We start from the raw sequence: 18,603 nt of genomic DNA on the forward strand, positions 1-18,603 counted from the left end.
TCTCCATTTTGGAAACATACCAAGTTTTCTTAGTAACCACTTGTAGGAAGGAACAATAGGATTTTTTCCAGTGACGAGTTATATTCCTCTTGACCACATTGTGGATATAGAAAACCAGTTTGTCAGTGTGTCTATCCAGAGACTTTGAAAGTTTGCAAAGTACTAAGGACCAGGGATCTTTGTGGAGATTGTGGTACAAGATATCATTATCAGTTCTAGAACTCCATCTCAAAATGGCCAGGTTAGCGCATGGCCACCAAATATAGGAAAATGTGCCTACTTGGTTGCATTGTCTCCAATACATGACTGAAGTTGTAGGGAATGTTTTTTGGAGTTTAGTTGGCACCATATGCCATTAATTTTCCATGCATTTTCTATAATCTTCATGAATCTGGAGCTTTTGGCTATTTGATCTCCTATGATTGCTCACCAATTCCTACTATCAATAGGACCCAAGCCCCTCTCCTATTTTCTTTAATTTTTGTCAGGGATAGAGGAATATTTAATAGGCATATAGGGGGAGATTCATTTGGCCAGGAAGTTCCACCTGACGTTATCGCAATGTCCGGCTGCGCACATTGACGGCCTTTATGGTAAGGAATCTCTGCTCACTTTAACTCACGTCTCTATAGGGGTAGACAGGTACCATTTTTTTCAGAGGTGGAATTGTGACTCTGCAACAGGGGAGAAAGCTGGATCTTTCCAGAGAAATGGAACTGTTGTTATGCTGTAGTATGATAAATACAAGGGTATTTCAATTTATATTTTTGCCAACCTGAAGTTCTTCTGTGTGAGATGGAAGGCTATGGCCTCTGAGTTGAAGTAGTTTATTTAATGTATCCTAAAGTTTAGGGAGATATATTTGGATTGGAGCATGTGGGAAGGATGTCATCTGCAAAGAGGGATAGCTCATAGGTATGAGTGTGGGACTTAATCCCTGAGATATCAGGGTATTTGCAGATTATAGGCTGTGGGTGGTAACAAAAGTAAATGGAATATTGGGGTATCACTGCCACTGCCATTATGGGAAAGAGCAAAGAGAAGTAACCATTAGTGATGGCATTAGCTGTATCCATAGTATAGGGAGTGCTTAATACTGTGAGAGAGACTCCAGTAAGGCCGAAGCGTTGCAATATGGCATGAATGAGTGGCTAATAATACTATGTTGAAACCCTTCTCTGCATCTAATGTGAGAAAAATCGATTGTAGTTTGGTGTGGTTAATGATGAGAATAAGGTCATTGTCCTGCTGGTGGTGGTGTAAGCTTGTCTGCCAGGGACAATCTCAACCTGGTTGTGGTGTATAAGAGACCATAATTAATTCAGTCGATTGGCCGGATTTTGGCATATAGAATTGATATAATTTACCAGAGTAGTACTTACTAGCGAAATCAATGCAAAGCTGTGAAGGACTCATATGAGGTAGATATATGCCAGTTCTGTAATACAGAACTGGGAAAATCAATTTAGTTTGCTACTTTTAAAATGGGTTGTGATTAAGAGGAATGATCACATGCCACAGTCTTGGTTGTGGCTTGTGATTGGTCCTCCCATTCGCCCACCCTATTTTTAGCTGGGGCTGTTGGAGGAACGGAGGATGTAGCAGTCCCCGGGGCTCTGGCTAGTTTGAAGGGCATTTAGGTGAAAATCATTTACATAGGTGGTATGACATCTTCAATGCTTTTTCTAGTGTGATGTGAAAGGAGGTCAAGTTTTACACTGATTGTCATAAGATTGTAATATAGGTTGGAGAGTTTTATTAAACATTTCTGAGGTTTGGAGTTATTGGGTGGCTTAAAGGATCTGTTTCTTTTACACATGGGTTGCTAATGAGATGCTTTGTGAGCTTCCCACAGTGTAGAGGAACTGATATCTTTAAGTTTTATTATTATTGAAGAAGTCCAAGAGCATCAGTAATGGATGATTTAAGGTATTGGTCATGCATGGATTCATTAAATTGCCAGTATTGGGGGGATTGATGGGGGTGTCAAAGATGGATGCATCTGTCAGTGCATGGTCAGGCTATTTTGGCCCAAAAGAAACTATTGGAAGGAAACCTGTCTGAGCAGGATCCTTACTATATGGGAATGTGTGTGGTCGATCTGGGAAAATAGTTCTGTTCAGTTCTGTTCATTAGTTACCATAGTCTCCACGTGTCAAAGCCAAATGTTATTTGAGAAGAGCATGTGCCTCCTAACAGCTGGGGATGGGTGAAGTTTAGTAGGGGAGGGCTTGAGTTTCAGATTTGTTCAGGTTTATGTTAAAATCTCCAACCATGGCTAGTTCTCATTTATGGCATAAAAACCCATTGGTCAATCTGCAAAAGAAAGCATCTGGTTCCTGACATCCAATAGACATTTTTGCCTGGCATCTGCCAGATGCAAGGAAGACCAGTTTATGTCAGGAACCAGATGCCCGATGTACGCCCAGGACCGTGAGCTTCTATATGGGACAGCTGCTGCTGAGATGGAACCAGCTTGGGCAAAGTCCTTGGCACAGTAAATCGCTGATCTAACTCGCGTTTTGGAGCATCTGAGGAAGATTGGAGTTCATGAAAGATCTATGTGCACTGTGTATAGAGAGGAAACACCTTTGAGTTCTAGACAGCGTGGATAATTGAAATCAAGTATTCATTGCATTCACACACAGGATTGTGGTTGGAGGATGTATTGGAAGGAAGATTTATTATTAATGTATTATTATTTTTATTATTAACAAGTATTAAGTGGTATTCGATCAATGTGTATAATATAGTTTTACAGATTTATTGGTTGTATTGTCTCGAGACGTTTATAGGAAGTGCCAGACCTTATCCTCTTATCTGTTTGTATATATTTACTATTCTAGCATTTTTGGGTGTAAATGCTCTGAGGAGGAGGGGTTGCATCCTTGTATAATGCGCCTGTTGAATCTGTGAATTTATCTTTTGTCGTAAATTAAAATCCTAGGACAGATATGTAATGCAAATAACATTAAGGTTACAATGTAGGATGTTAATATAAAACATTACTTAGTGCTGAATTTGTATAAATAATAAATGGTACTGAAACAGATTATTTCTTTTTACATATTAAAAATAAATCAAAAGCCTTTGATTGGTAAATGCCTGTATTAGTAATTATACCACATTCCATATAACCACTTCTAATTTTTTGACACCTTATTTAGTTCTCAAACCAAGCAAAATAAATATTGCATCAACCAATCAACAGTTAACATTGATCACTAAGTCATAAGTCCTTTACAATTGTTATGAAGAAACAATCATCCCATAGATTGTAAGCTTGCGAGCAGGGTTCTATTACCTCTCTGTCTGTATGTATTACCCAGTATTGTTTTATTAATGTTTGTTCCCAATTGTAAAGCGCTACGGAATTTGCTGGCGCTATATAAATAAATGTTGATGATGTAAGACAGAGGTAAGAATTTTCCGTAGAATGTCCCCCTGGTCAAAACAGCATCCTGGCTGCACATGAAGCAGAAATGGAGACATTTTAATTACTTGAGTGCAAAAGATTTATTTTTTCCTATAACCATACCTGCCAATAGCCCCTTTTTCAGTAGATTTTAGTGCAGCTTTAAACCAGACTCTGCCCGTGTGTGAGTAGAGTGTGTGTAAGATAAGACCACTATCCGCTCTGGCATTACACATACTAAAAGTCTGAGACTTTTCAGGTTCTCAGACCCAAAAGGGAGTGGCTTATCAGTATGGAATTGTGGCTTTGTAGAAATGGGGGTGTGGTTTGGGTAGAGCATGGTGGAGTTTATTTTGGCAGGTATTTGGCTAGGCCTCAGCTAACTTGGATTGTAGGCCCAACCAATAATTGTAGACCTTGATGTTTGGGTTAGACTTGTCGAGTGTTTTTGTATTGGGAATTTTATAAATTCCAGTAACTTTTTGCTAGCATGCTAAATACATTACAAGTGATTAACAAGGGATTGTTTCCTTATGGAGGCTAAATGTGCTTTTTGTTTTCCTTTTAAGAGCTGTAGGAGTTGAATGAAGGTAGGTTTATAACTGAGGGAGACAATACATGTTGATAACAGCAATACAGTAAAAATGTTTCCATCAGTAAGACGGTGACGGTTGAGATTTTAATTATTCTTCTGTCCATGAAAAACAGGTAATTGTTACTTTAGTAACTTTTTTATTTTTTTACACAGTCAGGGGTAGATTCAATTCAAAGAGCTTGGCTCGCGCACTGTTACCATTACTATGGTAATTTCAACACAGATTTTTGCTCGCGGTTCATAGAGCTGTCTGCAGAATTCAGCGGAGAGATTACCGTAGTAACAGTAATAGTAAGCGGAATTGAATCTAGACTCCACCCAAAATGTTTAGTTTTTGGGTGAAGTAAACAAAATGACAGCAAAAGCTCACTTACCTGTGCGCCTCTGATTGGGAGTGAGCTTTTGCTTCATGTTCTTAAAATTTTAAATTAATATATCTTTATAAAGGCAATACAGGCAAAAACGGCTTCTTTTTTTGTTAAGGGTCACCCCATGTTAATAGTGGTAAAAGTGCAGTCCAATTAAAATGTTATTGCCTAGTTCTCCCAAGCTTAGAGATACCAAGTGTGTAATTTCTACAAGTTAGGCCACCGTTACAGAACCAAAAACAAAATGTTTTTTTTTTTTCTTCTCAGTTATTTTAAACATTTTGTTTACTTACTTTCATGCCTTCTTTGAACTGCCCTGCCCTCCCATAGGTAAAGCTTTATTCACGTCACATGATGCCATGTAATTTCCCTATATAATGTATAAGTGCACATAATATATAAGTGCAGATGCACAGTGTTCACTATGAATCCTGATTACAGCATAGACTGGTTCCTGGCTCCCTCACTAGACTCTCATGGTCTTTGACATGTCCATTTGGTTTTAAGCTATGTTTAAATATAAAGATGGGAAGCAACTGATCCACTTTGCAATTGGATGTTTCAGTTCTGCAGATAAGCTGTTTTTGTAGATGTCACGTGATGCATTTCTGAAGGAAACTGAGGTATTTTTAGATCAGATGCCTCTACATTAATTTTTTACTGTAGACCATTCATGTGGTAGATTGTAGGAATTTAACATTTTAAACCCCAAAACATACAGAGAAAATCTTAAAGCTCCACTCTGCTACTATGAGACTAAGTAGGTTCAGAGGAAAAATGACTTCACAGAAATGGTAGTGGATAAGTGGAATAGCCTCCCATCAGAGGTGGTAGAGGCTTATACAGTAGAACAATTTAAACATGCCTGAGATAGACAAGGATATCCTTACAAAGAACTAAGGGTCAAATAGGGTTTGAGGTTACCATAGGTTAAAAATGGGCAGACTAGATGGATCAAGTGGTCCTTATGTGCGATCAAATTTTATGTCTCTGTGTTAATTGTAGCAGCAGTTTTGTAGGTATGCTGAGAAATGCAGCGGTTTTGGTTTTTCAGGAGCACTGAGAGCAAAAGTTGTTTGATCAATTTGCTGAATGTGGGCAAAGTTTAACACTGCTAGTAAAAAGTATGAAAAATTGCTGTTTCAATGAGATATAAATCCAATACAGTATATAATGCAGAGGCCTTGTAATGACCAATAATAAATGTGCTTATGGGCAGATTCTCATTGTTTGCTCAGGAGTACTTACCTAACCTCCTCTCTGCTCCTCCTCCTCCAGGGCACACATTGTCCACACATTGCAGCTGTTTTGTTTAGTGAGTGGATGTAGTGTGTTGTGGAGAGTTGATGGCCTCTGCTATTCCTCCCCACTACTGATGTTACTAAAGGGATAGTGGATGGCATAGACTGACTTGGCCCTTTGTCTCCTGGGCACCCTCTTGGCAACATAGTCTCTTCAGTTGGGTACTTTGTACTAATTTTAAAATGGAAGAAAGTCCTTAGTCTAAGCTTGTGTAGCTAAATAAGATGTACAGTATCGATACTGGATGACAGGTATGTTTATACATATCATGTATGACATGTGTTCTTACTGTTCTTTAACACATTACTAGTCTGAATTACTAGCATGAAAAGTAGGCATTCCTGATGTGTTTACCTATGGTAAACGCATAAAATAAAACAAGGTGCGTTCTGAAAATTGCAGCACAAACAGAAACGCCATTGACTATGGTGACATTATAAACCATTGTTTCTACTGTCAGTTCCATGTCCATGCAGTTACATATGTAAAATAAACAATACAGAAGTGGAAGTTGCTCAATCAATATAAAGACTCATAGCAGGTGCTTGAAAGGGTGGGGTTATCCAGAAAGGAACAAACAAAGAGAAAAATCCCTTAACACACTGCTATAGCCAGCAAAGGAACTGCCATTTTTACTTGTAAACTTACAGTCAAGTCCATAAATATTGGGACATCCACACAATTCTCATATTTTGGGCTCTATACACCACCACAATGGATTTGAAATAAAACAAACAAAATTTGCTATAACTGCAGACTTTAAGCTTTAATTTGAGGGAATTACATCCAAATCAGGTGAACAGTGTAGGAATTACAACGGTTTCTAGATGTGCCTCCCACTTTTTAAGGGACCAAAAGTAATGGGACAAGCTAAACAATCCTACATCAAAGTTTCACTTTTTAATACTTTGTTGCAAATCCTTTGCAGTCAATTACAGCCTGAAGTCTGGAAGGCATAGACATCACCAGATGTTTCATCCCTGGTGATGCTCTGCCAGGCCTCTACGGCAAATGTCTTCAGTTCCTGCTTGTTCTTGGAGCATTTTCCCTTCAGTTTTGTCTTCATCAAGTGAAATGCATGCTCAATCGGATTCAGGTCAGGTGATTGACTTGGCCATTGCATAACATTCCACTTGTTAGCCTTAAAAATACTCTTTGGTTGCTTTTGCAGTATGCTTCAGGTCATTGTCCATCTGCACTGTGAAGCGCCGTCCAATGAGTTCTGAAGCATTTGACTGAATACTTCAGAATTCATCCTACTGCTTTTGTCAGCAGTCACATCATCAATAAATACAAGGGAACCAGTTCCATTGGCAGCCATACATGCCCACGCCATGACACTACCACTACCATGCTTCACTGATGAGGTGGTATGTTTTGGATCATGAGCAGTTCCTTTCCTTCTCCATACTCTTCTCTTCCCATCACTCTAGTACAAGTTGATGTTTGTCTCATCTGTCCATAGGATGTTGTTCCAGAACTGTAATGGCTTTTTTAGATGTTGTTTGCCAAACTCTAATCTGGTCTTCCTGTTTTTGTGGCTCACAAATGGTTTACATCTTGTGGTGAACCCTCTATATTCACTCTTGTGAAGTCTTCTCTTGATTGTTGACTTTGACACATATACACCTACCTCCTGGAGAGTGTTCTTGATTTGGCCAACTGTTGTGAAGGGGTTTTTCTTCACCAGGGAAAAAATTCTTCTGTCATCCACCACAATTGTTTTCCGTGGTCTTCCGGGTCTTTTGGTGTTGCTGAGCTCTCCGGTGCGTTCTTTCAACTGTTTGGAAGAATGTTCCAAACAGTTGATTTGGCTACACCTAATGTTTTTGCTATCTCTCTGATGGGTTTGTTTTGATTTTTCAGCCTAATGATGGCCTGCTTCACTGATAGTAACAGCTCTTTGGTTCTCATATTGAGAGTCGACAGCAACAGATTCCAAATGCAAATGTCACACCTAGAATCAACTCCAGACCTTTTACATGCTTAATTGACGATGAAATAACAAGGGAATAGCCCACACATGTCCATAATATAGCTTTTGAGTTGATTGTCCCATTACTTTTGGTCCCTTAAAAAGTGAGCGGCACATATAGAAACCGTTGTAATTCCTACACCGTTCACCTGATTTGGATGTAAATACCCTCAAATTAAAGCTGAAAGTCTGCAGTTAAAGCACATCATGTTAGTTTCATTTCAAATCCATTGTGGTGGTGTATAGAGCCCAAAATATGAAAATTGTGTCGATGTCCCAATATTTATGGACTTAACTGAAAGTAACCCCAGTGAATACGAGCTCTAACTCAGTGTTGGGCATTATCTTCATGTGTCATTTCAGTGTGTAAATATGTGGATGATGACTGCGGGCAACATAAAATGTATTAAAGTATTTCCCATTTTTCTTAATTTGTTAGTGTGCGAGATAAAATAAAGCTGACAACAATTTTAACTTTTGACCTGATTATATTAAATGCATTCATATCTTTCCACAGTTTTGTGTGTAGCATAGGTTTTGTTTAGTTTCAAGCACATTGCAGAAATAGAACATGTTTGGTATGTTGATCAACAGTGCGTGTGTTTGTAGCGGAAGGAAGTTCTTGTGGTGGGTGAAGTTAAAATAAAACGCTTATGCAAACTAGATGTGTAAGATTTCTGGTGGAGCAGAATGAGTAGAATGGTGAACAGGGAGGTGAAACAAAAGGCAACAAAAGGTCAGTGAGAGATGTATGGTGTATAAATTGTACATAATCTGTGGCTCTCTGGAAGTGGACATGTCACCTACACACACTGTAAGCAACCGAATTGTGAGCTGAATCAATATACAGTATAACAATTCACAAAGAACTGGTTTCTGCCTCCGGTGTTTGTTGGTGTTTGGAGAGCCGTGGGTGATGCGTGGGGAGGAAGGATATAAAAAGAAAGCTATCATATAAGTGCAGAGTTATCAGCACGTACATAAGGGCCTTTGTCACTTGGGAAAAGCAAAAACTGTGTGTGTGTGTATATGTATATAATGTATGTATGTATGTGTATATATATATATATATATATATATATATATATATATATATATATATATATATATATATATATATATATAATTATATATATATATATATATATATATATATATATATATACACATATATAATTAGTGTATGACACACACACATACATTTACCTATATCTATCCGATAAGCTCTCTACTGTAAGTTATTGCATGTTGAATATATTGCTGCATAGTTAGCTGTAAGTGACGTAGAAACGGATTTGCATGCCTAACTTCCACAATTCCCTAAGTGCATATTTAGTCCCTCATGTCTTGGTTTTGTGAGCTCATACTATTTTTACTGCAGGGAGCGTGTGAATACTTTCTGTTATAAGAATGTGTCTACTGCATTAATCTTGAGTCTGATGCTTGGCTTTCAATTAAAACAAGAAATATGGTATTTTATCCAGTGATCCAAGTGCTGCATTGTGAGGATTGCATTTGTATTATTAATATGGAACGGTGTAACAAGACCATTAGGTTCCGGTAGAAACCTGAGCCAGGACCCCATCACGAAGTCTTCCAGTATAATGGGAAACTTCCACAAAATCTTTCGGCATCTTTAACAATTGTCATTTTAATTTAGTTAATAGAAATCAAATAATGTTTTAGAGAAGGGTGAGAAAATCCTCTTGTATCTGGGTTTTAGCAGTAGTTCCTGTAGCATGTTACTGTTATTGTAATGCTTTGTTATGCTAAATATTATTCATCTGGCTTTGCTATGCTTGTGCTTTCCTTAGCTTTCTCTCTGAAAAACTATTGTAAACTGCTGCAGAATATGTTGGCCTTATACAAGTTAATAATAATTTTTAACTTAACTGCTTTCTTTTTACTGCGCTTCTTTCTTAAATGAACACTCACTAATATAAATTTGATTTCAGGCGTGCTGTAAAACAATTAGAGTACAGCCACCAACCCATTGCTTACTTTAGGTTATAGTTGGAACAATGGGCATGAACAAGAATGTTGCTAAACATTCACTGTTTAGATAGACACAGAACACTGTTTGACAGCAATGAGCTCTTTTCTTTATGTTGAAAAAAATAAATAAAATAACAACATGTTTTGCAGTGTGGTGTATACTTCTGTAAACATAGAAAATAGAATCAGAATGTATAAATCTGAGAATTGTATAGAGGCCACAAGGCAGTTGAATTACCAGTACTGAATAAAGGTAACCAAGGGTTACATAGACCGGCCATCCTAATCAGTGGTGGGTTGCAGGCGGGACACGAGCCTTCACATGCCGACCAATCGGATGCATGGCAAATAGTTTGATATATTGCCGACATTTCTGATTGGGTAAGGTGAACATGACAATAAAATGACAACTTCTACCCCCTAGTGTTGCTGCACAGAAAACAAGCACAATTCTGAGCCTTCCAGCTCTCTGCTTTAGGTATAAAGGGAAATTCTTGGGGGTGACCTTCCACTACTATTTGTTGTATCTGGAAGTGAGTGCATATTTAAATAATGGCAACTCCTTTAAAGGCTCAGTTTTACTTTTATCTATGAGGTTTTGCTGTAGATTCTCGCCTATTGTTTTGCAGCTCTGTGAAGATGTGCAAGTCATTGAGACTAAAGTAGAAAGCTGCTATAGATATAAATGCAGAAGTTCTAACAACCTTTGTTATAATGGATTAGTAATTGTGCAAAATGTTATTTGTAGAATATGAAAATGCAACTTCAAAACAAGACATTGTACACAGTTGCGAAGTTCACTTTAAAGCAAGGAATAAAATGAACTTTAAAAAGACCTACAGTATTTTTTTTTTTTTTATATGCACAGGGATGGTCACCATCTTTAATCTGGCACTGAGGGGGGGGGGGATTCAAAACTATTACTGTTATTGCGGTAGTTTTAACGCTGGGTGTTTTGCTCGCATTCCCTGAGCTGCGAGCAAAAAGCTGGCGTAATAACAGTATTTACTCTCACTATTACCGTAATACCGGTATTTACACTCACTTACCGTAATACTGGTAATAATGCGCAGGCTGCATTACTTTTTCAAGTAACGCGGCCAATTGAATTCCCCCCTAAGAATAGGTATATATTCAATTAAGTCTAAAGACCGTGGATACGCGCTCCCACTGACAACACGTTACTGCAACACTGCAAAGTTCCGTGCGCACCCGTAGGGTTGCAAAGGGAAATTCATGATGTTGCGTTATCATGTTGTCATTTTACACACACAGCTGTGATGTTTATACTTAATTGAATACGCCCCATAAAGTTTAGGGAAAGCAATTGCATTATAATGTACATTTTCATCCCCATGGAATTTTCTGTGTGTGTGTACGAGAATGTCGATCATTTGTTTCTTGTCCCCTTTTATGGAACCCCTGCTTACTACTTCTTATAGACTCTATCTGCCGTTCTGAATCTCATTAGCATGGCAACACTGTACAGAACAGCCTATACTACATGCTCCAACAGTGCCAGTTAATGGACCAGGCAATATGCACTGCTCACACAGTGAACCCTACCCATCTCTCCTTCAGGCTTGCATCATAGGGAACCCTTCCACCAAACACCAGCAAGCTCTCTCCAACATAAGCTTACTACAGATGAGTTATCGGGCTTGGAAGGCAAGGATAAGCTTGTGATTAGTAGAGAAGCTGCCTTTCATGTAAGGGAGAGAGAGTGGTACTGTGTGGCCAGAGTATGCCTGCTGCTATAGGCATGGACCTGCCTCGTGCTATTGAGGCTGCTGACAGGCAAAATATTGAAGAGAAAGTAGGAGAAGGAGCCCCTGCTACATGCAGCCTGTTTTTGTTTTTTATCCAGAGGTTCGAAATCAATTTAGTCGCTTTTAAATGGCGCTGAGTTTTGGCTGGAGCAGTATGAGGAACGGAGGAGCCCTGAGAAACATGTCTGCATGTAGCAGGCCTGTGGCTCCGGCTAGGGGGAGGGAGCACCTTTATAGAATAATTTCCATAGAAGCTGCAACTTAATGGATTCATGATAATATAAACGACATTGGATAACAATATATACTTTAAAGGCCTGATTCTTTAGGGCACAGAAGACAAACGTAAATTACATATTTTTAAAATGCACGTCGTATTTGTGGATCTGAAGAAAACCTCTCTTGTTGAATACGGGTCTAGGTATTAACAGACACAGAACAATGCGTGATACGTCCAGTACATATATGAATAAAAAGTCTTAAAAGAACACACTGGGAAAAAAAAAAGTATTAGAGGATTATCGTCTGTTAATAATACAGTCATTAATGATAAAACATTAAAATAACTTTTTTTTTCTTTTATATGCCGCCCTCCCCGATTAAATATATGTATCATGATGCTACTAATGTCTTCTGTACATAAAATGCATTTTTACAGTTGCTCCTGATTATAAACACTGGCTCTAACATGCATAGGGACCGCCATCACTGTCACTGACACCTGCCCTGTACCTGGTGCATGTGATACCACAGAAAAACATATAGTTCTCCCCTAAAGGGCTTTTTCACCATCCACCTTTGTTCTTTAACAAATGCCTTTATGTCCTTTGGAATAAAAGACGACCACAGAGGTTAGGATAGAACTGAAAAATGTTAGTGCTACTTCGATTGCCAACCTGGTTTTCTCAATGAATAAAATCTGACCTCACGTAATGTTATCTCCACACTTGTACTTACTGGGTTTTTTTTGTTTTATAGCTGGCCAGTGACAAGTTTTCTAAAGATCTATAAAAAAATATTTTTTTAAACGTTAAGCAATTTTGCCCCCAATTAAGAGGCCCAGCAGAGTTCCCACATTCAGGGCCTTACAGTTGATAATGCTCTCGCCCATGCCTCTGTCTCTAGCAATCTGTGGTATAAATACAGCAATCCATACAGGTTTATCCAGAATGCAGATTTTACAGAATGGTGATTGGATGGTAGGTGTTAGTTATCTGTAGGGGATTTTAAGGGTTACTGGTGAGTTATGTACATTGTAATGTAGCTTAGTAGGGGTCTGGATAAGAATCATACTATACCCACTGCTTGTTCCCTAACTTCATGGTGCTGTTTGCCTCTCTCCCTGCTCCCTTATCTACCAGAGACATTGTGTAGCAACATTTCCAGGTTGGCTCACACCTGATGGAATGTATGTATCACATGTTGTTGGCCAAGGATAAAAAGAAGTAAATATATGATATAATATAAATGGCGCTCTCCCTCATGTAAATACATGCACATGGCAGTACATTTCTTTTTTACATTTTTTGTGTACATTGGCAAGAAAGTTACATAAAATCTTTATGTAGTATTTATTATTTTACAATATTTTGCACTGTGAGCAGGCAGAAATGAATACTATTATCAGTTCATCATTTATTAATACAAACCAGAAGCTTTTAAAAACATCTCTGATTAATTAAACTGCTTGTCTTTTGCCATGCATGGTAAGAAAAGACATGTATGATGAAAGTATTGTCTATATATCTACTACGGTAATTAAAACATATGGGGTGTGTACACCCCCTACTCTTCTAAGCCTAGTGATCGTCATTGATTTTGTACTTGCAGGTTTGTGTGTGTGTAAGTAATAACTGATTATCTCCCACCCCTGTTATAGACGTGTAAAACTGACTATCCATGATTTCTGTTCATTCTTTATAGGTGTTGACCCAGCATTGCAAAAAGACCATCGAAACCAAACCACAACTGGATCACCTGCCTCTGTCCCACAGTCATCCTCCAGATACCATAGAGCCAGATCTGGAGGGGCTAGAGATGAACGGTATCGCTCGGGTAAGAAATCCATTGTTTTTGGTGTTTTGCAAAAGACCATCACTATCAAAGCAGTGATAACATTGTTTTTATTGGATTTGCATGTAATATAAAGACTTTCTCTTGGTCGATTTTGTGATTTGGAAACTGTTACCTCATTTATAAAATATTGTAAACTGCACCTTGCATAGTCTTCTGATGGAATGTCAGAAAAAGTTTCTGATCTTTGTTATACAAGTTTTTCACCTTTAAACTGTTTAACCTATAATTGCTTAAATGATTTCTAGGACTTTGGTCTTTTATTTTATCAAAGAACAAAACTTGAATTTGTCATCACTTTTTTTTTTTAAAGTAAATTTTATTTATTATTTTTCAATTTAACATGGAGGTGGGTGGAAGGTTACGGAAAAAGAGAATGGGCAGGGGGTATAACAAAACTGAGACTGGAAACATCAATAGGGCTATTATAACCATTCAAAATTCCCCCAAAAATATAATTATAATTATGTTATATCATTTACAAGAACTGGTATTAATATACCAGAAAATCTGGAAGTTGATGCCTTTGAGAGCTCAGAATTGAAATATGCAGGAGGAGAGTCTGCTTTGCAGTGGGGATAGGGTGGAGCACATGGGGAAAGGGATAGGAGAGTCTTGTTAGTAGCAGAATTTAAAAATGGGGGGTGGGGGGGTGGTAGAAGGGATCATAGAGCATGGGGATATTTGTGGGAGACTAGAGGTATGCTGGGGAGTTAGGTTGATTAAATATGTCTCAGGGCCTTGTGATTAGTCAACCCGAGCAGACCAAATGGTTGGGAATTTATTACAGCGTACGTGGAGTATAGAATTTGTCATCTTTTTTTTTTTTTTACATTTTCAGTTCATGTACATATTTAACTTTAGGCGTAGATGTGATTTGTGCTGCTTTTAATGTGTCTATTCCCTAGGAATAAGTCAGGCCACATAGAATGCTTTAGAGCTCCTTGTGTGGTTTTTACTTAGAAAATGCAATAGAGAATATTTTAAGCATTACGTAACATAGCTGTGAATGATTATGATGTGACAATACTCTGTACTGGTTATATTTTACAACAATTAATTTTAAATCCCCTGCAGAGGTGTTTCCAGCACTCAATAAATCATACCCAGTGTGTGTATATGTATCTCCCATTCATCCGCCTGTTTACATTATTCAGTCAGGATAACACATGGAAGAAAGTTCGTTATATTTGGCCATTTAATAACTTTTCTGTTTGATCTTGGGTCATGCTTGGAGATAAAGGGGCAACTCACTTCAATTAGGATTGCTCTGTAAAAATTTTATAGTTATAGTTACCATCCATTTTACCTTTCAGATATCCACACGGAAGCAGTCCAAGCTGCATTGGCCAAACATAAAGAACAGAAGATGGCTTTGCCTATGCCAACCAAAAGGCGGTCAACGTTTGTGCAGTCTCCAGCAGATGCGTGTACACCTCCAGGTATGCGTCACAATGACCAATCTGTTTGTCAGTGTGAGATTGTGAAGTGTTTACAAAAGAGGGTATTGAATTTCTGACATATAAGGTACCCTGAAAACAAACATTTGGATGTCACGTTGGTTCTTGGCGCACACGTTGTACACTTCAGCTGTAGTATACTGTATGAATGAATTCTGTTATTTCAATGCTGCTAGATCTTGGTTAAATCTAAATTGAATGTAAGGCCCAGTAATAAAGCAGTTTTGGGGGGAGGTTTGGGAATTCATTGAGACACACATTTGAGTCTGCTTAAAATCCAGGATCCCAGAATGTGTGGATAAGGTAATCCACAGTTTCTACCCCGGCTCCAGTGGTTTGTCTACTGTTTTAAGATCGAAAAACAATATTAAAATTGAAATATATTAAAAAAAAAAGTGACAAGGGTGGGTTCGAACACTGGATGTATAACTTGAGGAGAGTGGAGGATAAACAATAAAATCCAACTTTTAAATTCAGGGTATGGTCTTTTCCTTTGTGTGATAAGAAATGCGGGGGGTTCCTTAAGGACATGGTCACACATTATGCCTTGTTTTCCTTTATCGTACAATTTGTAACATTTCTATATTGTAATTTAAAAGCAGTAACATTTCACTAAAAAGACAAAGCATCAAGGCCACAAATTAAGGAGAATAAATAGACTTGTTTTGTTTTTTGTTTTTTTTCCCTGTGGATTCACCTTTGCACCAATACAATATACATGGATAAATTAATGGAAAGAGGACATACTCCAAAGGTGCGACTGTATTAAAGTTTGAATCAGGTTTGCATTTGGCTAAAATGCCAGATGAACTGATCTTAAAATGTTTGGAAAATTCTGGGTTTTAGAGTTTTCAAATCGGCTCCTAATTTCTGCAACATATTATTCACCCGGTATAAAATAAAGCAGAAACTTACTAAGGAAAATTAAAATGTTTTTGGCATTTGCTTTGTATCTGTAAATATGAACATACTTTGTGCATATTGTCCTCAGTGTGTGAATCGATTTGCGCACACTGTGGGATTGTAAGATGTTTAGCTTTAGTTCACACACGTCTGACCTGAATCTCTCCCCATATGGCACCATGTGGCAGGAGCCGTAGTTGTGCTTAGTCCTCTGTTTTTTTGCTGTGCTGTCTGTTCTACTTACAGGTTTTTGAGAAGACACAGGGATTTAGGGAGAAAATACAGTAATGGTATTAGCAACAAGACAGTAGTGTTCCTGAAAATAATGTCTTACTCTTCATGGCGTTTTTCATACACAAGGAAGTATTTGTCAGGGCTTGACATTGTCATCATATAGCATATATATGTCTTCATATATCGGTTAGTGTCTTCATTAACATTCAAGGTATTTATTTTTTTCAAACCTGCTCTGTCATGTATTATTTTAATTTTCATCTCTGGGCTGGATTCATTGCAGGGTTAAAAGAATAGATCTCAGATGGCATTGGCTACAGGGGCATAACAATAGAGGGTGCGGATGCTACGTGGCCTGGTGGTACAAGGCCCCTGCTCCCCTTTAAAGCCCTCCGCTTTGCTTTATAAATGTCAAAGAACTCTTCTAATTATAGCATGCATCGGGCCGCATATGCCCAGAAGAAGCCCCCAGATCTGCTCTTTTGTGAACAGATAGGGGTGCTCGGGAGGCGAGAATGACTCAAAGATGGGCAAGAATAAAAATAATTTTGGATTATGACTGCTTCTAGCCGAAATTGCAGTAGGCCAGCGATCGCTATTACTGTGCATATGAAGTCATCAACTGAACACAGTAATGAGGCTCCTTGACTTTTCCAATACTGGCCCATGCTATGTCAGGCTATTCTGACATTTATTTTCAGTATTATACCCTAGAAGACCACCCATACATTTTAGAACCATAATCTAGAAATGTGATATTTATTTGTGCTTTTTTACCTTACAGATACTTCATCAGCCTCTGAGGATGAAGGTTCCCTAAGACGTCAGGCTGCCCTTTCTGCTGTTCTTGCTCAAAGTTTACAGAACACAGAATCCTGGATCAATAAATCTGTGCAGGGATCATCTACATCATCTTCAGCATCATCTACATTGTCACACGGAGATGTTAAGAGCACCAGTGGATCCTTAGCTGATGTACTCGCTAATACTCACATAGGTATGTATTATAAGTTGGGAAACATTGAGATAACAATTTTACAGATTAAGGGGCATGTTTATTAATTAATGGGGTTTTGCCACGATGGCAGATGATTTTCTTAGCCCCATTTATTAAACAATCATCCTGGGACAGCGCTTCCAATAGGAGTCTGTCCCGGTGATGATTTCACTTACCTTAAAATTCCCATTGTCTGGCTCCTCTCTGGTCACTGTGGCAAAGTTGCTTTGCGCATGCGTGACATACTTCCGATAGTGACTGGAGGGGAGAGCACGTAAGTTGCGGTGAGGGAACCGAAGATCTCTCTACCGCAATGTTCTCCGTAATAGGCTTCAATGACGTTGGCTATTGCAGACAGGTTCCGAAAATCTATGGGGACCGATTTTGCGTATGATGATAGCTGCGATATCTGCTGCAGTCCTCTAGTTCTAAATAACTACCATACTTAAAGATGCAGTTATCCCTTGGAAACGGCAGGCTAAAGGGACCCTAATAAGTAGGCCCCCAAATACTTATGTATGAAAATAAATTCCTTGCAGTGAAATGTTACTGCAGCAATAGATCAGTTCTTTGGGAAATTGTTCTGGAAAAGTGTAAAAGTACTTACTGTCCACAAATAAATATTACATACCTAGTTGTCATCATCATCAGCTATTTATATAGCGCCAATAATTCCGCAGCGCTGTACAGAGATCTCACTCACATCAGTCCCTGCCCCAGTGGAGCTTACAGTCTAAATCCCCTAACACACAGACACACAGAGAGACTAGGGTCCATTTGATAACAGCCAATTAACCTACCAGTGTAGAGGTTGGTTTCTAATGTAATCAGAAAATTGTTTCACGCTGCTGTTATTAATGGCTACAGTCTGCTTGATACAACCTGAAAGCTAGAAGCAAATAATTAGTTAGATGACATTATTTGTTCTTTGGAAAGATGTATTGTGAGCATGTGTCCTTCCCATAAAAAGCAAGAAGCTACTCTAGGCTACACAGCAGTGACAGGTAACAGGTGGCCCTCCGAACCTTCGCCTCAGCTACTTCCTGCTTCATTGTAAGGTGTGTTTGTTATAGCTTGTAACACTGTTTAAAATGCCGGCTGATATGTTATTATAGATAGGTGTCAGTTACTTTTATTAAATATATGATTGTAACTTATTACTTAGATTAAGGTTAATGTGTGGCCCTGTAAAGATGAAAGGGCCCCACCATGTAGCCCCTGAAGTGTTTCAGGTTGCCCATCATGAATGCCATTAATCCTAAATGAAAGTGCGTCTGTAATGGAGTCCGTTATTGTTCTTGATATCAGCCGTTTTGTGCTCTGCAAGGAGACTTCCTCTTCAGACACAGCTTTATATCAGATATGTTCAGTTCTGGGTGTTCCTGCAATGTTTGCACATATATTTGTGAATGTCACTTAGAATCATGGGAATCTCTGGAGCTTTGTATTTTGCCAATACATCATAGAAAGAATGATCAATTGTTTCAGTAACAAAGAGGTAAAACTGCTGAACACAG

General features: G+C 38.4%; 1 protein-coding gene across 3 annotated transcripts in view; it reads left to right on the top strand.

Annotated features, from left to right (window-relative positions):
* The window catches only part of DIP2B (disco interacting protein 2 homolog B), a 170,550-nt gene that overhangs the window by 88,402 nt on the left and 63,545 nt on the right, over positions 1-18,603 (top strand). For 2 of the 3 annotated variants that reach the window (XM_075199287.1, XM_075199288.1), the window contains exons 3-5: positions 13,343-13,474; positions 14,809-14,934; positions 16,874-17,086. In XM_075199287.1, coding sequence (XP_075055388.1) covers positions 13,343-13,474; positions 14,809-14,934; positions 16,874-17,086 — 471 coding nt within the window. Of the gene's footprint in view, positions 1-8,318; positions 8,392-13,342; positions 13,475-14,808; positions 14,935-16,873; positions 17,087-18,603 lie in introns of those variants that run through there. The other variant, XM_075199290.1, reaches the window with a different exon arrangement.

Source organism: Mixophyes fleayi, chromosome 2, assembly GCF_038048845.1.
Source record: "Mixophyes fleayi isolate aMixFle1 chromosome 2, aMixFle1.hap1, whole genome shotgun sequence".
NCBI classification, from domain to species: domain Eukaryota; kingdom Metazoa; phylum Chordata; class Amphibia; order Anura; family Limnodynastidae; genus Mixophyes; species Mixophyes fleayi.